Raw genomic sequence first — 22866 nt, 5'->3', positions numbered from 1 at the left:
AACCTATCTCCATGGTTGTACATGAAGCGCAAGTATATGATGTTATCAATGATGATTTCGGGTCCAAGACAACCAGGGAATGACATATATGTTTATTTAACGCTATTGACGATTTAAGAGTTTTGTGTGAGGAAGGTGTTGATGTTGATGAAGCGTATATAGGTGACAACTTTAAGTTGTGTGCCATGTTGTTTTTCACAATCAATAAATTTCCTATAAATGGTAATTCATATATATAATGTGTCCTATATGTGAATTTGATACCTAATCATCCATACTGTAGATTGCAAAAGGCTTTTAATGGAGAGCATGAGTTTGGTATCGCTCCAAAGCCCTTAACTGGGAAGGAAGTTTATAAAAGACAACAACACATTAATATTGTCTTTGGAAAGAAACAAAAAAGTTAGCGAAGAAAAATATCTGAAAAAAGATGTCGGTATTCTTTGATCTTCCATGCTTGTCTAGTCTAGATGTAAGACATTGTCTTAATGTGATGCCTGTAGAGAAAAATGTATGTGATAGTTTGATTTGGATCACTTCTCAACATTAATGGCAAGAAAAAATATACTAAGAAATCCCCCGAAGATATAGTTGTGATGGATAAACGGAAAGAGTTAGCCCCAAAAGAAATAGGAAATAAAACCTATTTACCCATAGCATGTCACACTCTGGCTAAAAAAGGAAAAAAAAAACTTTACGAATATTTATAGGATATCAAAGTTCTTCAAGGGTACTCATCAAATGTGAAGAAACTCGTGTCAATGAATGATCTCATGTTAGTTGGCTTAAAATCTGATGATTGTCATGTCTTGTTGCAACAACTTCTATTAGTGGCTACTCGTGACATTTTACCAAGAAATATAAGGGTAATTATAACTAGATTGTGCTTATTCTTCAATGCAATATGTTGTAAAGTTATTGATCGTGGAGCATTATAGGACTTGGTTCATGAAGCTGCAATTATCTTATGCCAGCTATATATATTTTTCCCTCCATCATTATTTGACATTATGGTTCACTTAGTTGTTCATCTAGTAAGGGAGATTAGAATTTGTGGTCCGATTTATTTACGGCGGATGTATCTGGTAGAGCAATAATAAATATTTTTAAAGGCTATAATATTAACCCACATTTTAGGAGTTAATCCATGCCTTTAAATTTGTTTATTTAGTCTTTTAATTTGCTTAATGGTTATAAATTCTTACATTTTAGTTTTTTTTAGTTGTTAGCTTGGAGCACAATAGGTGTTCCCTTTTTATCAATTACTTGTGTTTTTGTGTAAGCAAAGGTTAGCAGGGTCGAGCTGAGGCAAGACTGCAATGGTCTGCATGGAGCGCAAGCTTAAGGAATTTGAGAAGCTTAGGCCAAAGGGAAATAAATACTACAAGCAGCTGGCTGACAAGGATAGTGTGGAAGGAAGAACTAATTGGAGGGAAGACTTGGTTGTACTAAAAAAGAGAAGAAAACTTTTCAAATTCAAAGAAGAGGTGGAGGCGCTAAAAGACAAAAACGGGTACAATAGTACACTGTGCCATTTGCAGAACGCATCGCCTGCACCTGCTGTGGCAATCTACCACACTACACCTTGTCTCCCACCATGGTCTCCTTGTACCAAATTTCTTGTATGCTAAGCAGCTGATTTTGTGTTTCTTTCACTTGATTGTGTGGAACTTGTGTGTGGAATACTTATTCCCAGGTGAATCTCTCTTTGGAACCTCCTACATGAAATCATCACGTAAAAAATATTTGTGGCCCATATTAGTTTTATCGGGCCCCATTAGTTATTTCAGCACGGCCACACTCTTTCAAAGGGACCGTTTAATTGGATCTCGCTCCATTGGACTGAATTCGCCGATGCCCACTTTAGAATCCAATCCAAAATTTAAATATGTACGCAACTCATCAAGCATCCCGTCAAACATGAATCGCATAAGGGTGAAATAATTTCCAAAAAAAAAACAATACATCATAGTTAATAAAACTAAGTTAATCAAAGTATAATTTCTTTTAATATACTTGTCTAATTGTTTAATCTATATCAAAAACTTTAGACTACAATTGCCTTAAAATGAATTGAATATAATACTTTCGAATAAACAATTATACATAATTTACAAGTTTCATGTCTTATTAGAACTACTGGACCATCCATTCCTTTAATTTCTGCATCTCTGATAGGTCACTAGGTCATGTTTTTCGGTTCTTTTCTAACTCCACATTATTCACACATCTTCTTTAACTTTAAACATCTAAATTAAGCAACCTACCATAGTGTCTCCTCGTCTCATATATCTCAATCTTTCCACGCGTATTTCCTTCCACTTTACAAAAAAAAGTTAAATATATAAATTAAAACCACTTTGATCATAACAATAATTATTAGTTGATGAGATACAAAAGAAGAAGAAGATAAAAAAAAAGCAGATCCATTATTTAACACAAAAAGCAATCCCACTGCCCACCACCACCATTTCACATACCTTTCTTGTCTTACAAATCTTTATCTTTTTTTCTCCCCAAGTTTAGCATATCTTTTTCCTCCTTAACCACCAAGGAACTCATCCTCTACTTATTATAACAAACTTCCACACATATATATTACTCTTATCATTAGTTCTGTTAGTTTGAAACACAAGAAAATAGCTAAGAGAAGTGAAGTTAGAAACTCAAGATATGGGAGCTGATTGGGGACCAGTGATTGTTGCTGTTGCTTTGTTCATTTTCTTGTCACCAGGGTTGCTGTTCCAGTTTCCAGCAAGGTTTAGGGTTGTGGAATTTGGTAACATGAGTACTAGTGGAATTTCTATTCTCATTCATGCTATTATATATTTTTGTATACTTACTATCTTGATTATTGCTATTGGTATTCATGTACACTTTAACTGAATCCAAATTTACCTTGTTAGGGTTTTTGGAGTATTATTTCTTGGGGTACAACTTTTTTAATTTGCAAGTTGTTTTTTTTTTTTTATAAATTTTATGTCTGGCCTTACGACCGACTTATCCAAGAAAATCAATCCCACCGTCTACTAACGATGACCCGTTTAAATCCAGAGCAAAATTCTGTATAGTGTTGTCTCTCTATCTGGTTGCAAGTTTATAAAATTATTGTAAGTTTAGAAAATAAATGTTAATAGTAAAACTTTGTATAATTGCAAATCTCTCTAGCTTTTTCATCCTTATTTGTTACAAACTTTCTTTGTGTTTTATTCAAGTCCTAGACCCTCCTTATATAAATACTGAACGACGAGCTTTTAGGTCGAAAAAGGTAAGAAAATATGATTCAATATATACTAAGACACATTATTGACCCTAGTGCGCTAGAAAGTATTCATGCACTGGCTTTTTCTTGTTGAGAGACGAGGATAGTTGTTACCAGCGTTTACAATGTGGTGCCAAATCCTCATGTGGTGGAATCTAAATTTATGTTCAAATATTTTGTTTTTAGTTTTTTTTTCATAAATAACTCTTCTATTAAAAGAGAGTACTAGGGGTACTCAACCCTTACAAGAGAGAACAGAAAAACCTGAATACCAATAAAAAAAACTACCAACCAAAAGACTCACATACACAAGGACGGGGTTTTGAACCACTCATAGAAATTACTTCTAATTCTATCTTTGGCTTCTATAGCAAGCCACAACCAAGAGTACCAAAGGATCGAAAAAAATAATTCATCGCAATCCAAAACTGCGTTATTGAAAATGATATTATTTTTAACCTTCCAAATGCACCACCATATAGTCACCCAAATAGCTGCAGCCCTTTTACGATGAATCTTCCCCGACAGAGTGGTAACCCCCATGAGAAATTGACTACAACAGTCGGCTGCCCAGATCGAGTCTACACTACAGGAAAAAAGGCCTCCTGCCACGCCCAGAAAACCGAGGCTATATGCAAAATAACCGTGGCGTAACGCTTAGGCCACGGTTTGGCCACGGAAATCCAACTGTGGAGTATACGGCCGTGGCCTAAAGTAAAGTCCACGGTTTTTTGGTATAGACCACGCCTTTTTTACAACCGTGGCATTTTTAGGCCACGGTTTAGGTAGCTTGATTAAGGCCGCGGTTTGTATTTGCCATGACTGTAAAACCGTGACTATACGGTATAGCCACGGTTTCACTTTAACGTTTACGACACAGTATTGGTTCAAGATATAGCCACGGTTTGGTTATGACCACCTATTTAAAACCGTTGTTATATGTTATGCATTCTAAACCATTTATCTTGCCACGGTTTATTTCTGTATCATTATATATATATATATATATATATATATATATATATATATATATATAATTAACAATAATATTGATCAATATAAAATTAATCATGAAAGAAAATACAATTCTAGCATTTATTTAGGATCAACCATGTTTTATAAATACAATTCTAGCATTAGATTATGCGATCATGAAATATCATAAATGTACTTCTAGTGTGAAGACAAAACCAAATACAGAGCTACTAATAGTTTTACACCATGACTAATGAGTTCAAAGGTATAGTATATAAGGTATAGTATATGATTGCGGTTCAGTCTCAAACAGCCATTGGAAACAGCCAGTGGGTACAACCTTCCCTAAATTGATTCTTTTCAAAAATCTCTTCATGGCCAAAGAGGGTTTATAACCTGCAATCACAAGGAAATCGTTACATAATCTATCCAATCCAAACAGTTGCATAATATACTCAGTTCAAAAGTAACAGGAGCAGCTAAAATTCATGCTTCTGTGAGCCAAGTACAATTTCAAAATGAACGATGCACCACACAAATTCATGCTTCAGTGAGCCAAGTATAATTTCAAAACGAATGATTCATCAATAACAGGTCTTCTACTGCAGTTTATAAGAATTGCTTCCTATAATAGGAATGTGCCATAAGTAAAAGAAGACTAACCTACAAGATAATTTAAAAGAAAAAAAGATCCTTGAACTCTTACCTTCTTCATCTTGGCAAGTCTTTCCTTGTTGACTAGATGATAAGTGGTTTTGTCCAGGATAGGATGAAGACTAATCTACAAAAGCACCCATGATAAACAAAATTATTTGAAATAATCAATGTGATAATTTTTATAGCTACAAAGTGTAACTCTTAGCATTAGAATTCTCACTATATCAGCCTCCTGGAGAACCTCATCCATGGACGCTGCCCTTTTCCAAGTCACCAGTGTTTCACCATTTTCCTTTAAGAAACCAGCATAAGCTGCAATAAGGGAAAACAATTATAAGTTAACTTGCTTTAAAGTTAATAAAGATCCATTTCAACAAATTATAGGGACATGCCTGTGACAAATTTTTCGACTCGTTAGTAATGAAGTATAATTTTATAAGAGTGGGAGCAACAGACCTTTAACACACATTTTTTAACACACTCAAATATTGGTTTAAATTCACATAGTTCAGCTAATGAAAATAGAGTAATAACAACTGCCAAAAAGAAAAAAGAAAGGCAAGTCATATCACCATTTAGAAAATAAAAACAAGAGTCATTGTTAGTTACACCAAGAGTCATTGTTAGTTACTGACGTTCACATATCATTGCCTCTTCATAGCTTCTTCCACTCCCCTTGTTAAGTCCGTTTGATTGTTACACACACAATAAAGGATAAACATATATGCATGCATAACACAATTATTCAAAATGATGTAGAAACCAAGAATTCAATTTTTTTCAATCTTTTCAATAAAACTAACCTACATAATCTTCTTTCAAGAAAACAACATTGGATTAGCTTTGGAACAATCTCCTTAAAAAATCACCAACCAACCGGCCATAAAATGTTTCTTATATACATCCTCAGCACACCATCCCCTCAGTTTAGGAGCCATTAAGAACATGCTATGTTAATCTGAGCTCTCTCAAACATTTTACCAAAACTTAACTTGCATTTCAAGAGAATGAACACAAAACTTACCAAAGGTCATGAAGCTGTGATTGACATAAAGCATAAGCCTGTGAGTTGACACAAAACTTGCATATGCTTACTGTCTATGAAACTTTGATGTTTGCTGCTGATTTCAGATTGGGGCCATTGCCAGTTGCTGATAAGAGGCAGAGAGTTGAGAAGCTTATTGAACAGCTTGGCTTATCAGTAAGTGCTTTTTCATTTTTCAAACTTCAAACTTCAAAAAGTTTCTTTCATTCATCCTTACCTACAATTACAGATTTAAATTTGAATCTTTAAACATATCAAATTAATTTCAACTTAACAAAGTAGATTAAGTGTCTATGTTTACTTACTAGTATATCTTGAGAATTTTGCATTCCTTTCTCAGTGTAACCAACCATTGCCCCTTCAGCAAGTGTCTGCAATCATTTGGTTGGTATAACATGAATTAATATGCATTTTATACAGTTTGCTAACAAGATAAAAAAAACCTTGAAGTGAACAATTGTGCGCATTTTTTGAAAACAATGAAAATGACATGAAGAATCGTTTTCATGAATTTCATCTTCTCTCCGTCATAATGATTTTTCTAGTCTCGGATCTTATAAACAAGTTAAAATGAACACAATTTTAAAAATGAAAATATAAATATTTGTACAAAGAAAACGGACCCTTAAATTTATGACTTTGTTTTCATTTTATTTTCAGTTTTCAAATATTTGTACGCATGGCCGGCAGTATAAACGAGGTGGCAATTTTGTAACTAAAAGTGAAAACAAAAGAGTACTTTCACAATGATTATAGATTTTGAATCCAGTTCATTGTTCTTGAAATAGATAATTAAGATTTGAAGTGATTTTTTTTGTAGAAAACAACCCATGCAGAAGTGGCAAATACAATCTATCTTATTTAGCACAAAAACATTCATACTCCACATTGCAAATCTTACCTGCACATTTTTATGACCCTTCAGCCTTCTACACAAGAGGATATCAACTCATAAAAATACATTCTACTCATGAAATAGACCCTTATTGACCAGTTGACTACAGACCAAATCCTCATTATTGTAAAACAACAGACTAGAGAAAAGGAACAGAGGAGATCTTACCCTGGAATTTCCAAAAACAAGCTAAAATCATGACTTCTTTTCTTGCAGCAACTCCATTATTTCATCCCATCATGAAATAGAGGCTGTAAATTAAAGTAAAGTTATGAATTAGGATTGTTTCTTATACCCAATTCTCAGAAAACCTTCCTGGATAGGTTTGGTAGTAACAACAACTAGCAGCGGCGGCGGAGGCATCAAGGTAACAGTAGCAGCTAGTTAAGCACGTTCACAATTACAATCACTGAACAGTTTATAAATAAATAAACTCTATCAATCTTATTGCAAAACCTAATCGGATTTTACTTGATCAAGCATACTAAAATCAAAGTTAATCAGAACTAAACCGGTTACTCCAAAAACATAGATCGAAAGCAAAGTAATTACAAAACCCTAAAAAAAGTTAAAAATCAAAATCAAAATCAAAAAGCGACTTACATATGTGTTCAACTGCCTGACAAAGCTTGAGAAGTTGTTATGCTTAAAATACTTAGGCAAGATATATTTCGCGAAATCGGTAGCATTCAAAACAACAAAAGTGTTATTGTTTTTTCCCCATGAAACGATCGAGTCAGTTGAAGAGTCATCAACCTATTTGGACTAAGATCCTCGGTCACGGCGAAGATGAAGAAGAATCGAACATTTTTTTGGGATGAAGGAGATTAGGGATTTTTTCAGAGAAAATTTAGGGAGAAACAGAGAAGATTAGGGTTTAATGGAGGAGACCCATAAAGAGAGGAAGCAAGATTGAAACGGTGGAAGAGAGGAAAGGGTTTAACGAAGAGAGGAAATGGAGGAAGAGAGGTGGTTTAACGAAGGAAGAGCGGTGGTTTCGGGAAGAGAGGAAACTGATGGGAGAAGTTTCAGGAAGAGAGATTGAAATGACTCACCAAATTACAACATCAGCAGACACACAACAGAACAAGAAAATGCAGAAGAAGGAGATGAGCACGAAGAACAGTAATGAAGAGGAGGAATCGAGTTAAAGAGCAAAGTGTATACCTGGGGTTGGGTTTGATTTGGGGATTAGGGTTTTTCCTGTTTGCGTTTTGTTTGATTTTGCTAGAGAGCGACGCAGTTGAGAGGATTTCGTTGTTGTTGTTCACGGCGTGTGGGTGTGTGGGTTCGTCCGAGTTCTAAGAGCTCCTGTCATGGCGGAAAACAATCGAGAGTGGAGAGAACAGAGTATTATGTTGCTATGTTTCGTGTTCATCGCGAGCAGAAGAGTGAGGAGAGAACAATCGCTGTTGTTGTTCACGGCGTGTGGGTGTGTGAGTTTGAAACAAAGAGGCGGAGAGAATTGGTTTTAGGGTTTCCATAGATACAATATAATAAGCAAAGGATTTTTTGTATTTATGTTTTCAATTTTTTTTTTAATTTAATAAAATTAGAAAAGAAAATAATTGACAAGAGGGAAACTAAAAAAAAGAGAGGGAAGTTCTGGCGGGATTTTATTTTTTTGGTTTGGGCCACAGTTTGAAGTGAAAATTATGAGGCCGCGGTTTTTATTTGCGGCTTAAAATGTCTACAGTTTGTTAACCGTAGAAAATGAAGAAAAGGCCACAGTTTCATACTCTGAATTCAATATTTTATGACATATTTCTACGCTTTGAAAACCCTGGCCAAATCATATATGTGGCCACAGTTTCTGAGCCGTGCAAAATTTTAGCGTGGCCGTAGGCCAAATTTCTAGTAGTGCTATATCCAGCCATTGCTTAATGCTAGCCCACAGGTTTTGAATCTTGGGACAGAAGATAAATATGTGAGATATGTCTTCACAATGCAGATCACAGAACACACAGAGGGACTCATAATTATTCTCAATAATTTCGCGACATGCCAACTGATTTCTCGTCGGAAGCCTATCCAGAAAAATACGCCAACAGAAAATTTTTAGCTTCGAAGGTACCTATGACGCCCAAGAAAGTTCTAGCCCCTGTTTAATGCCCGTGTCCAGCCCCCCTCCTTCTTGATCTTGCTGTAGTAAAGCATAGCCTGATTGAACCGAATAACACTTTGACACATCGAAAGGCCAAACAATTACATGTTCTCTGTTAGGACTCAAAGTAACATCTGCAAGCATAGTCTGCAAGTCTGCCAGCTCTTTGGTTGCCTGTTGTCCAAGAACCTCTTGCGCTTTAATAACTTTCCAGCACCATTTATCACCAAACCAAAGCCCCATATCTCGCATTGTTTCATGTTTAAAACCAGTTTCCACATACAAGCTTGGAAAAAGTTCAGACAAGTAGATACTCCCTAGCCAATGCGAATTCCAGAAACGAGCCAGATTACCCGAACCTAATTTGACAGCAACATTATAAATTAATCCCCTTGGGTTACCACGCATCTCCACTAAATCCCTCCACCATAACGAGTCTTTTGGATCATAACCTACGCCATCATAATTCCAAAGCCTAGTTCTCAAGTCTCCGTATCGAGCCTTCATCACTCTGCTCCAAATAGCTCCCTCCTCAACAAGAAATCTCCATAACCACTTAGCTAATAATGCCTTGTTGAAGCTACCTATGTCCTTTACACCGAGCCCACCCTTTATTCTGTTTTTAGTGAGTTTTTCTTACTTGTATTGCTACTTAGTAACTTCTTAAATACTTGTTCGGTCTCCAATAGACAATTTAGGTTATAAGATTAAAAATAGAATAAATACTACAAGAATTTATGTGATTAGTGAAGAAAATACAAAAGTGATGAATTAACAATATACTTTGAATTTTAAAAAAAATGTGTGTTGCGACATGATATTCACGTCACAACGTGAAAACTCACATCACTACATGTAATTAGTAATGTGAATTTTCACGCGAGAGGAGCTCGTGTTGCAACTCTGTTGTCACGTGAATTTTACGTTGCAAGTTTGCCACGTGATATTCACGTCGCAACAGTTGTGACGTGATATTCATGACACAACCTATTGAAATGATTGCTTTCTTTTGTCTGCTGCAGGTCAGGTAAAGCAAAAAATGACAGAGTTGTGATGTGAATATCACGTGGTAAATTTGCGATGTGAAATTTACGTCACTTATTTGACAGAATTTTCTTTTAATAAAAAATAAAAAATTTATTAATTAATAAAAATATAAAAAAATTAATAAAAATATCATGTCTTAATAAATTTATATATATTGTTTTAATAATATGTTAATAAAAAATTATTTTCGGATTAAACAATATATTTATTGTTTTAATAACATAAATGTAAAAAAAATTCATAAAACCTAATATATTATAGGGTTAAATATACAAAACCTCTCTAATGTTAGCGAGATTCAATTTACCCCTGTAAAAAGCGAGATTCGGTTTATCCTTATAAAAAAAATTGGATTCTCCCTTGTAACGTTAAGATTCCATGTCCTTAGACAAGTGGCATGAAATCTTCAATTTTGCTTACGTGGCATGTCCACGTAAATTTTCTTTTAATTTGCAGTGAGTAAAATACATTTTTTTGTTTGATAATTTTTTACTACTTTTTTTGTCCACGTGATTTTCTTACTAATTTTTTTTATATAATCTCAATTAAAAATGATGCTTCCAATTAACTTAAATGTCATGCTAATAATAGTGCTTCTTTTTTATATAATTATTACATATGAATATTGTAAGTTGAAAATAATTATTTTAATAATTAACTGAGAAATATAACAACTCTAATATTAATGTAATGTATAATAACATTTAGGGTTAAATATGTTTTTGGTCTATATAAATAATCCAAAATTTAGTTTTAGTCCCTATAAAATTTTTGTTTAAAAAATTGTCCTCATAAATTTTTCCGTCTCCTATTTTGGTCTTTGCCGTCAACTTTCAATAATAAAAGTTGACGTGACACGTCACGTGGAAGATAGTTTAGCAAACATTTTAAAACGCAATAGATTAAGGGGTTTTAAACCTCCTCTAAATAAACCCCAAAAAAATTAATAAAACATTAAATGTAAGACATTAGTGGTCGAGTGCTTTGCCACTTTTTCCGGCACTCATCCTTATCGTGCGTCTCCCTATAGTATATATTTTAGATAATCAAAAGTGAAATTAGTTTTAATTGCTACATGCATGTAGTTTAAAATATGAAACAATTAGTTATGATAAACAGTTTATTAGAAGATTGTGTTACCAAACCTAAATGATAAACGTGTGAGCATACAGGAAAATACTTCGATATTTATTTTAAGAAAAACAACTCACTTACCCACAAGTAAACTTTCACCCATTATACCAAAAGAAATAGCATACTCAACATAACTTTCTGTGTATATCTAAGCAAATCAAAATCTCCATTGGAGATGTGCAGAAAACAAGCAAGTGAAAGAGAAAGAGAGAAGAAGTGAAATTCGCATTGAATCGAATGAATCAAAAGTTAGTTACAAAGTTGGTTATAAATTCTAACCATAAACTAACTAACTAACTAACATGTGAAAGTAATCACATGTGATGGCACATAAGCTACAACTGTGTACACTCATTCTTATCATGCAATGTAGGAGTTCCAGCTTCATGTGATTCTGCTGATACCCTCCCGCAAGCTTGAGGTTGGTAAATGTTAACCAAACCAAGCTTGGTGAGACACTAAACAAAAGGACGTGGACCAAGGGCCTTTGTGAATACATCAGCTGCCTGATCACGAGAAGGAACAGGTAGTAAACGCATAATGTAACACTCCATATTTTCATAATTTAATTTAATTAATTTAATTGAATTATGGGGAATTATTTAAAATTATTGAGGATTAGGAGGAATTAAGCAATTGGGCTTGAGTTGTGATTAGTAAAGAGGGGGTGCATTGGTAGGCCCTATTACTAATTAAAATAATTTTTTATTTTTTTTTAATAAAATAGAGGGAGTTGTGGAATAGAGAAGGTTACAACATTTGGAAAAGAGAAACACGTGAAAAGAGAAGAGGAGCAGAGAAGTGCGACAGAGGAAGAGCGAAGAATCAACCTTCAGGTAAGGGGGGACTCTTCCATTTATCTTCTATTATGGGGTTATAGGTAGTAGGATAGAATTGAACATGTTGTTCATGTCAATTGAGTTATGCTTAGGTTGTAGAGATGTTAGGTTTTGGGAGAATTGATTAATAATGTGTATTGATCATGTGTGGTGTGAATTGGATGATTGAAATGTGTTATAAATGCGTTAATTGTGCTTGTGGTTGCCGTTTTGGTGTTATAATGCATTTGGGTGCGAATTGGTATGGATTCGGGTTGATACAGTGTTGAAAAGAATGGTGTTATTCTGATACAGCAGCGTAGGAACCGGTTCCCAGGTGGGAGGAACCGAGTTCCAGTAGTAGAAACCAGAAGAGAAGGAATTCTGTTCAGCAGAAACCGGTTCCCATGTAGGTACAACCCGGTTCCTAGTAGTAAAAATCAGAGAGGAGTTTCTGAAGGAATTCAGGAACCGGCTCCCACGTAGGGAGGAACCGGGTTCTGCGTGACTTTTCTAAAACTTTCTTAACTTTGAAAACTCCTAACTTTTAAACCGTAAATCCGATTTTAGTGCCGTTTTGAGCATACTAAAGCTAATCAAATGATTTACATAATAAAATAATGTTTTGAGTCGTGACTCGAAATTATTTTGAAACACTCGATTTTAATTGGTTGTGGCAGTTTATGCGTACAGGTATATTAATGAATATTTCACCTGTATGATGTTGTGGTTGTAACCGGTGTTTGTTATACATGTATTGTTGGTATAAAATATGTGTTTTACTATGGTTGAGAAATAGCATGATTGTGTATAGCTATTGATTATTGTAGTTGATGATTATGACATTTGGTTGACTTATGTGGGTGATGAGCATGTGATGGTTGATACATGCATTTCATAATCATTGTGTGGCTGATCCTTGACGATGGTGGATCAGTGGTAGCTAATTCCCATCGTGTGGAATTAGTGAGTGGGTGTTGCGGTATCCTTGACGATGGTGGATCGGTGAGATGGGTTATCCCAGATTTTGGTACCACATGCATGTAGTTGCATTGCATTAGGTTACTTGTGTTATTATAACATGAATGGAAGATTGTCCAATGTTATAATATGTGTTGATTGTATGTTTGTTGTACTAATTGTGTGGTTGAGAATCTGATCGTAACTGTGATTGGGCGAATATCATGTGATTGATATTTTATCATCTATATCCTATAACATTAGTTAAATGCGAATGAGACTCACCCTTACTGTTGTTATTTTTCAGATTGAGGAGTAGCTCTTGTACTTGGTGAGGAATAGCTCGTCAAGTAGTTCGTTAGAGTTAGTTGGGTCCGTGTCATGCTCTGGTCGTGTAACACTTGGAACATCGTTTAGAGTTAATTGTTAAACTCTTTTTATTTGGGTGTTTTATTATGGTGGTGTTTTAAAGTCTATGACTTTGGATGTTGCATTGTTCAGATGTTAAAGATATTTCTGCTGTGTTAACATGATGATCTGAATAATTTTGGCTTAACGTTCCTTTTATGGCATGACATGAGTTTTTGTTTTGATTATATGGAAGTTGTAATGCCCTTTTCATGTCTTACTCTGATTATTATTTAATATTTATGCGGGGTATTAGAAGGGTGTTACACATAACACCAGCTTGAATCTTTTCTTGAACCAGGTGACAATCAATATCTAAGTGCTTGGTCCGTTCGTGGAAGACAGGATTGGCAGAGATATGAATTGCACTCTGGTTGTCGCAGTATAATACTGGGAGTCTAGAGGGGTATTGTTGAAGATCATGTAGGAGAAAGCACATCCATTGGAGCTCCCGTGTAGCAATTGCAAGTGCACGATATTCAGCTTTAGCTGAAGAGCAACTCACAGTGATCTGTTTCTTAGACTTCCAAGAAACTAATGATTTTCCAATGAAGAAGCAGTAGTCGGAAATGGATCGTCTTGTGTCAATACACCCACTCCAATCTGCATCACTAAATACAAGTATCTGTAGGTCAGATGAAACAGATAAGAAAAATCCACGAGCTGGGGAATGTTTCAAGTATCTAAGCACACAAAAAGCAGCTCTATAATGTGCATCAGAGGGGGCACTCATAAATTGGCTTAGTTGTTGTGTAGCAAAAGCGATATCGGGCCATGTGGTGGTGAGATAAATTAATCTACCAACCAATCGTCGATATGCTGTAACATCAGAAAAAGGTGAACCCTTATCTTGAGAAAGACGAATGGAGGCATCTAAGGGAGTGGAGACTAGTTTGCAACCAGTGAGACCTGCATCTTGAAGCAATTCAAGGCAATATTTCCTTTGGCAAAGGGTGATGCCCTTGGAGGATCTAGCAACTTCAAGGCCAGGAAAGAACTTGAGCTGTACTGGATCTTTGATATGGAATGTGTTATGTAAAGCTTTCTTAAGATCTTCAAAAACACTCAAGGATGTACCAGCAAGGATGATATCATGCACATAAACTAATAAAGCTGTGAAAGATGTGGGAGTGGACTGGATAAAAAGGGTATGATCAGCTTGAGCATGTATAAAACCGTGTGATTTAAGGAATGTAGTCAATTTATCAAACCATTGCCTACTAGCTTGCTTTAAGCCATAGAGTGATTTAGTGAGCTTGCATACTTGACCTAAAATAGGAGCACTAACACCTTGAGGAACTTTCATATAGACTGTCTCATTTAGGTCACCATGGGGACAGGCATTGTTTACATCTAATTGATGTAAATGCCAGCCATGAATAGAAGCCAATGCCAACAATACTAGAACTGTGGATAGCTTGGCAACTGGAGAAAAGTTTTCAAAATATTCCAAACCCTCAGTTTGATTGAAACCTTGAGCCACAAGTCGTGCTTTGAACCTTTCTATAAAACCATCAGCATGGCGTTTAATTTTGTAAACCCATTTACTTCCTATTGGTGAAGCATTGGGAGGAGGATTCACAAATTCCCATGTATGATTGTTGTTGAGAGCTTCTATCTCATTCTGCATTGCCTGAATCCATCTAGGATCACTAGAAGCAGCCTTGTAATTTGTTGGTTCAGATTCAGAGGAGAGAGCCATTAAATAAGCTTGATGGGCAGGAGACAAGCTGGATAGAGATACACAATCTTCAATAGGATATTGACAAGAGGATACATTTGAATTACAAATGTAATCCTTTAAATGAGCAGGAGCTTGTAAAATTCGGGAGGATCTTCTAAGTTGTATGGCATTATGTGAGTCATATTCCTGTAAGGTAAAATCAAAAGATACCTCGGTAGGAATATCACTTGAATCATTGATAGATGGAGAGCCAGCATCAGGAGAAGCTTGATTGGATTCAGACTCCTCTTTAGTGTCAATTGAAATATGAGAGTCCTCAGTATTGTAAGTAAGAGAAACTGCTTCAGGTTCAATAGCAGCAGAATTATCAACTAAGCTATCAACTTTAAGTTGATCAATGTAGAGAGATGTAGAGGGATGTGAGCTATTATTTTCCAGGTATGGAAATGTCATATCAAAGAACTTCACATTCCTAGAAACAAAGATATCATGATTGGTCATGTCCAAAAGAATAAACCCTTTCATACCTGCCTTGAAGCCCAAGAAAACACATTTTCTGGCCCTTGAATCACATTTGTGCCTGTTGGTAGCAAGAGTAGATGCATAGCTTAAACAACCAAATACTCTTAAGGCACTCAGGTCAGGAACTGAACCATACATCACCTCATAAGAGGACTTGTTGTGCAAGATTTTAGTTGGAATTCTATTCATTAGATATACTGCATGAAGAATAGCATATGACCAATATTGTTTTGGTAATTCTTATTGAAACATAAGTGCTCTACTTATGTTAAGGATGTGTTGATGCCTCCTCTCAACTCTTCCATTCTGCTGAGGAGTATAAACACAGCTCCTTTGATGGATTATCCCCTTGGATGCATAATAAGCAGGCATAAGCATTTCAGTTCCATTATCACTCCTGACAGTTTTGATTTTCTTATCAAATTCTGTTTCAACCATTACTACAAACTCAACTATCTTGGGACCTACTTCAGTTTTGGATTTCATCATAACAACCCATACATGTCTGCTATTGTCATCTAAGATAGTCAAAAAATATTTAAAGCCATGAATGGAAACTGTATTGAATGGACCCCATACATCTATGTGAATGAGATCAAACAGATTACAAGCATTATTAGCACTAATAGGAAAGGGTAATCGTTTTTGCCTAGCTTGTTGACATACATCACAAGCCTCATGAATGCTATTTGGAATGTAACTGTACATAGAGCTCAGACATTGCATTCTATCATGAGATAGATGCCCTAGTCTTAAATGCCACAAAATAACCGGAGCAGCTTTATCTGGTCCTTTATTGGTGAAGATACTTGAAACAAATCTTGCCTTGCTTGCTATACAGGTTCTATCCAAGTGGTACAACCCATCAGTCTTCCTAGCTGAACCAATCTTCTTCAATTCCATCTTTTCCTGTATAACACACTTGTCAGTTTCAAACACCAAAGTGTAATCTTGCTCTCTACACAATTTTGAAACTGCTATTAGGTTAACTTCAAACTGAGACAAATACAACACTCCTTTAAGAATAAGCTCATTAGATATTTGCACATCTCCACATACAGATGTGGATATAGAGTTACCATTAGGCAGGTTAACCAAAATGAGATTTACTCTATCATACTTCAAGAACCAATTTAGATTATGGCATATATGGTGTGTAACTCTTGTGTCTAGAATCCAGTTAACACTATTACTATTATTAGCATTAAAGCTAGCAATATAACAGTTACCTCCCGTGGCAAGATTGACCGATCCTGAATTCTTCTCAAGTAGCACCATCAAATTGTGGTATTGTTCCTTTGTTAGAGTCATGCTTCCACTATACTAGTTGTACCAACTGTGGATTTACCTTCAGCTGTGTCAGCTTGACTTTGATTAGCACTAGCTCCAACTTGATTGGCATAGGATGTGCTTCCACGATCAAGATTAGGTGAATAGCCATGCTTCTTGTAACAATTGTCCATTATGTGACCAGTTTTGCCACAATGTGTACACACCTTTGTATTGCCTCTCCCTCTACCAGCATTACCATATCCTCTGCCTCTTCCACCTTGTTTTCCTTCTACTGCATTAACCATTCCTGATCCATCTTCAGTAGTATTGAGAGAAGAAAATATGGTTCCACATATCTTTCTCTCCTGCTGCAGCACCATTGAAAACACTTTGTTAATAGGAGGTAAAGGATCCATAAGTAATACTTGTGAGACAACTTCATGGTATTCCTCATTTAAGCCAATTAGAAATTGGATAATTCTATAATTTGCCCTGAAATATCTGCTGTTTCTCATAGCCAAACAAGCACAAGTCACACGACATATGCAACTTAGAATAGGTCTATACTGATCCAACTCTTCCCACAAGCTCCTCAACTCAGTGAAGTAGTCTGAAATTTTCTTGCTTCCTTACTTCAAGTTTGAAATCTCTTGATACAACTGTGCCACACGGATTTTGTCACCTATCATGAAACGATCTTTAAGATCATTCCACATATCCACAACATTATCAATAAACACCACACTTTGAGCAATCGAAGGCGTTATTGAGTTTATGATCCACGTATGCACAAGATTGTTGCATCGTTGCCATGCCACATAATTGAGATCATCTTTATCTGGTATTTCGATAGTTCCATCAACAAACTGAAACTTGTTTTTCATAGCCAGAGCTCGTCTCATCTTCATCGACCAACGCAAACTGTAGACGAATTATCTGAAGGATGAACATAATATGGATCTAGCGGATCCAGAATTTGATTAGTATTCCTCGTCATGCTATCACAACACGATGAATAGCAAAACAGACACGAGAAACGAAGAAGCTTAATGCAAAAGAAACAGACGAAAAGCTTAACAATGAAGCTTCAAGAAAAGCGCATCAATGGCGTATATGATCCATGCAAGAAAGACGAAAGGGAACGCAACGAAAACAGAGTAGGATCAACCTGCTCTGATACCATCTAAGAAAATCAAAATCTCCATTGGAGATGTGCAGAGAACAAGCAAGTGAAAGAGAAAGAGAGAAGAAGTGAAACTCACATTGAATCAAATGAATCAAAAGTTAGTTACAAAGTTGGTTATAAAGTCTAACCATAAACTAACTAACATGTGAAAGTAATCACATGTGATGACACATAAGCTACTACTGTGTACACTCATTCTTATCATGCAATGTAGGAGTTCCAGCTTCATGTAATTCTACTGATAGTATATTTGTTGTTCTGATTGTGGCACATCATTTTGGTGATGCAGACTAGCTAGCATTATATTCTCTCTTGTGTCTACTAAAAATAATTCAAAATTACAAAGTATGAAAAATCAAGATAAATGGAAGAAATTGAGCCAACAAAATTTCACACCTGCTTCAAATTTTGCAAACTCTTTGAATTTACTGTAATTGTACTTGTTTTGGTTGACTTCATTGGAGCTAAGTATTTGCTTCTCTTTAGCTTGTGATTTGCTACTTTTTCGAACTGCACTCGACCTTTTGCGCCTCAAAATGGTGTCTATTATACATAATCCAAAGTCAAATTATTTTTTAATTGCTACAAGAGGTTTAAGAGATTAACAAAAATGATAATGATAAAAAAAAATTTGTGTAATCTAATCTAATATATACACACATAAAAAAAATGGAAGATACGAAATATTTATTTAAAAAAAATGTTACAATTACCTTTAGGTAAACTACTACTTATTCCATTGAAAGAAATATGAGATTCAACTTGACTTTCTACTTGTATTTGCTGTTCTGATTAAGATTGATAATTTTGGTGATTAAGGCTTGCAACGATTTGGTTTTCTCTTGTATCTAATACAAAGAATTGAAAAATTAAAACAACTATGAAGCATCAAGATAAAGGATAAAGAAACTTAGCCGGTAAAAATGTTGTACCAACTCCAAATTGTGCATACTCTTCGTTTACGTTGTGGTTGACTTCATTAGAGCTATCAACTAAGAGTATTGAGAACTGATATCTTTTGTGAGAAATGAGAACAATAAATATCAATCATAAGACTTAATTAACGGTTGTCATTTAAAATATACAATTAAAGAATAACATACTCTTTGCCTACCAAATAATAATTTTTTATAATAAAATTACACTCAATCATTAATTGCATCTTCCTTTAAAACCTATTGGAATTTATATATTGTTGTCATACCTCAAAATTTGCCCAACTATTTCTCCTATTCAAATTCAAATCAAGGTACAAAGCTCAAAGACACCCTTTCCTAAATAAGACTCAAATAATTAGGGTTTTGTTGTTCTGAGGGAAAATCAATGAACCAAAGGCTCCAAGGCATCCCATATGGTCTATGATACCACACACTACTTCCATGACAAATTTCAGGTCTCAATTCAAAAGATTGATCACTCAATTGTTCAGAAAGTCAACAGTCGACTGGGTTGACTTAAAAGTCAACTGTGGTCAAAGTACAGTCAAAACTCCTGATTTTTTGTCAAACATCCTCATATTGAAGTATCATTCACCATTTGATCAAGAATTGATCATGTTTCATCAAGAAAAGATCAGAAATCAACAACTCCAAAAGTTTCTAAATTAGGGTTTTCATAGGAGAAAGTCAACTGAACTTTGACAAGCCATAACTCCTACATAGAACATCATAAATTTTCCATCCAAAGCTCATTTTGAAGGAAATTTGATTCTATACAATTTTGTCTCTCACATACCAAGTCCAAAAATCCTTCATTTGAGAGATATGGACCCAAACATTATAGGTCCTTTTCAAAAGTCAACCAAAAGTCATTTTTTTCAAAAGAACACACAAGGAGCATGAAAAATTATTTTGATATGAGACCAAAAACACTGGTTAGAGGACTCTTCAAGGTTTCTAAAAAGTCCTAGAACTCCTCCATACCTCAAAAATTGAGAGAGATATGCCTTGTCAAAGTTGACTAATTTTGGAAGGAAAAATGTAAAGTAAAAGGCCTTAAAATAAGTTTCTTTGCAAATGGGCCCATGTTTTTAAGATCCAATCTCCTTCCTTATGGTATTAAGAGTCCATAAACCATTGGCCACGAATTTGTTTGATTTTAATTAATTTTATAAGAATTTTTATTCATTTAAAATTCAATAAAATTAAAGAAAATCAAAAGATTTGTAAGAAAATTTGTTTTGAATCAAATCCAATCTACCTTCACTCCAATATTCAATCAAATTTCGTGCACATGATATGTGGAATAATTAAATCAAATTTTGGACAATTTTAGAAAGATTCCATGGCATATTTTCAATCAAATTTCCCTAACATGCAAATCAAGCTACAAAAAGATTTGGTCCAAGTTATTCACCCTAAATCCATCTCTTATAAGTACTAAACAAGTCTAGAGGCAAGGGTTACGAATTTCAGCCTCCAAGAACCCTAATTGAGTTCTAAAAGTTCCAAGAAAAAGGGAGATTCGGTTTTCGAGTTTAAGGAAGAATCAATTCAATCCAAGGCTTCCAATACATTCACTGAAGGTCCCTGAAGCAATTGGAATCATCACACTCGATCAACAAGCCGAGAACAGAGCCCTATTACTCACGGTTTGCAAGCTTTAAAATCCACTTCGTTTTCATAGAATCATGACATATAAATACATTTTGATTGCATATTATTGATTGTTGTGAAGTTCTGAACAATTCTGGGCGTTTGGTTTGTTGTTTGAATGTCTGAACTGAAATATGCCATTGATGAACATTAGGGTTTATTTTAGGGTTTTTTACCACAGGTGAAATTAGACCCAATTAGGGGCATAGTTGAATTCGCGAGATCCAGACGATCACATTGGTAGCATCGTGAAATATTTTTGTTGTGTTTCTGTGCATTCGTAAATTTGCAGGAGCTATAGCCATGGAAGAAACAACCGTAGGTAAAAGTGACCTTTGGCAACGGTTGGAGGTCAGGGATGAAGACGTGGCGCGTTCTAATTGGCCAGTTCAAAAACAAAAAGGGCGCGCATTGTGGGAAGATGCTGATGGATCCAATGTGTTTTTGTTCCGTACACGCACCATACGTTCTTAATCTCAGCCACACGATCTCCCTTGTCTGAGATCTAACGCGCCTCAAGCTGCAGGTCCATTGTAGGCTTCTCAAACGCACCGCACCAGATCATGAGCTAAGATTTTTATAATTTTTTTATTTTTAATTGTATAACCTAGTTTATATATATATATATATATATATATATATATATATATATATATATATATATATATATATATATATATATATATATATATATATATAATATGTTGTTTTTTTAATAACTTTGTTAATAAACCTTTTACTCATTCTTTTTTACAAATCATATAATAAAAATAATAAAATAAAAATGTTTATTATTTTAAATTGTTAATTTGTTTTTTATTATTTATCTTATTCAAATAATTTTTATAAAATCATAATTAGTTTGTTTTAAATTAATAAAAATTATGGAAAGGTCATTTATTTAATCGAATTTAATTTTTGCCATCGATTTAATTAAATAGGTTGAAAAATCAATAATTAATTAAATCGATTATATTTTTTTGTTAATTTCCAATTAATTCGTACCCTAATAAGGGTTTACGAAGATCACACCTACACTAAAATATTTCCTCTGTGCATTTTTTCAGGGTTAGCAACAGGGTTTCCTCCGACTACGCGCTATGCCTATTACAAAGCTAAGTCCCGATTTAACCCTTATTTAAATATTTGTTATCTTATTTAAAATTAGGGTTTGCCTTCAAATATAAGGGACTCCGCCTACCCTCACCTCCTTTTCTGTTTGCCTTTGCCAATTTTTCAAGGTTAACCTCGAGGCTACTCTCGACTACAAACCATATCAGATCAAATCAAAAGCTAAGTCTTACTTCATATTTATTTAAATGTTCATTCTATTTTATTTTGTTTCTTTTTCAAATTAGGGTTAGCCTTGACTGTCATTGAATTAGCCATACACTCACTACTCTCTGTTTATTTCTTTTTTTCCTAATTTGCAGGGCTTGCCAACCGCCAAAGCTCAATAGTCGGTAACCCTAAAACTTAGCCTCGTTTATTTCTTTGCCTTTAATTATTACTTGAGTCAGATCCGCTGGTTTCTTTTTCCCTTTCCCCATATTATTGCGTGGTTAGTAATCCTAGGGAGTGCAAGCCTGTTAATCAAATTAGAATCACCTAATTACAAGATAATACAATCGAATCTGATCACGTGATTGTTGCACCCACACACCTTTTATGGTACCCCTCTTGTTGCCTGTTGCCTGTTGCCTTGTGTTTTTTGCAGAATAGCCTTGTCCCTCGAATACGAGGATACCTCAGCAATGTTGCCCTCAGTTCATTCTCAAGGTCATAAGTCCCTAATGATGCTGCCTCCGATTCGCCAAAATATGACCTCGTCCCTTCGAAGTTGCCTACGAAGTGCTAAGGTGTCCTCTTGTTGCCTAACGAAGATGGCTATTCTGATCCTTCCCTTAGAATACCTGCTTCCTCTATGGCTAGGGACAGTCTTTGGCGAACGATAACTCGACGACCCTTCAACCTCCAAATCAAAGGACTTCCTTGCCCTCCTATGGCAGGGATAGCCCTGAAAGGCTAAAAAGAACATTTTTCATCTAACGAGGTAATTGCTCCTAATTGCCTTGCTCTAAAAATCTTTTTCTACTCTATTTTCTAAACACTCTCAGGGCTACACTCATTTACGAGCTAAAGTCCTTGTTTCTTCTTCTACATTTCTTTTCAAAACGAGCAAAGCAATTAAGAGCCCATGGATAACCATGGATGCAAAGGGTGCCTTACACCTTCCCTTTGCATAATTACCCCCCGAACTCAGTTTTTTCTTTAAAAGGTTTTTCCTGTTCTTTTAGCCTTTC

At 35.1% G+C, this 22866-nt stretch overlaps 1 protein-coding gene and 1 long non-coding RNA gene across 3 annotated transcripts; one reads left to right on the top strand and one right to left on the bottom strand.

Annotated features, from left to right (window-relative positions):
• Positions 1-2460: 2460 nt before the first annotated feature.
• On the top strand, positions 2461-2965 carry LOC131631590 (uncharacterized). Its single transcript, XM_058902384.1, has one exon. It carries the CDS (start codon positions 2674-2676, stop codon positions 2884-2886), a length of 213 nt encoding a protein of 70 aa, XP_058758367.1. The 5' UTR covers positions 2461-2673; the 3' UTR covers positions 2887-2965.
• A 1692-nt stretch (positions 2966-4657) lies between these two features.
• On the bottom strand, positions 4658-8317 carry LOC131631591 (uncharacterized). Of its 2 annotated transcripts, XR_009292738.1 has the most exons (7): positions 7438-8317; positions 7003-7085; positions 6245-6310; positions 5919-6156; positions 5115-5206; positions 4944-5018; positions 4658-4862 (listed from the first exon to the last, which is right to left on the bottom strand). It is a non-coding gene; the product is annotated as an uncharacterized LOC131631591 (long non-coding RNA). The 2 variants fall into 2 exon arrangements; XR_009292737.1 differs by lacking the exons at positions 5919-6156; positions 6245-6310; positions 7003-7085; positions 7438-8317 and adding an exon at positions 5698-5912 and having other exon boundaries at positions 4796-4862.
• Between the last annotated feature and the right edge of the window lie 14549 nt (positions 8318-22866).

The sequence above is a fragment of the Vicia villosa genome, unplaced genomic scaffold (genome assembly GCF_029867415.1).
Source record: "Vicia villosa cultivar HV-30 ecotype Madison, WI unplaced genomic scaffold, Vvil1.0 ctg.000844F_1_1, whole genome shotgun sequence".
In the NCBI taxonomy this organism is placed as follows: Eukaryota; Viridiplantae; Streptophyta; class Magnoliopsida; order Fabales; family Fabaceae; genus Vicia; species Vicia villosa.
Note: the sequence above shows the minus strand (reverse complement) of the source record. Positions and strands in the feature narration are given on the sequence as shown.

Excerpts from the sequence above, each read along its gene's own strand:
- LOC131631590 (XM_058902384.1), top strand. The coding sequence starts at position 2,674 with ATGGGAGCTGATTGGGGACCAGTGATTGTTGCTGTTGCTTTGTTCATT.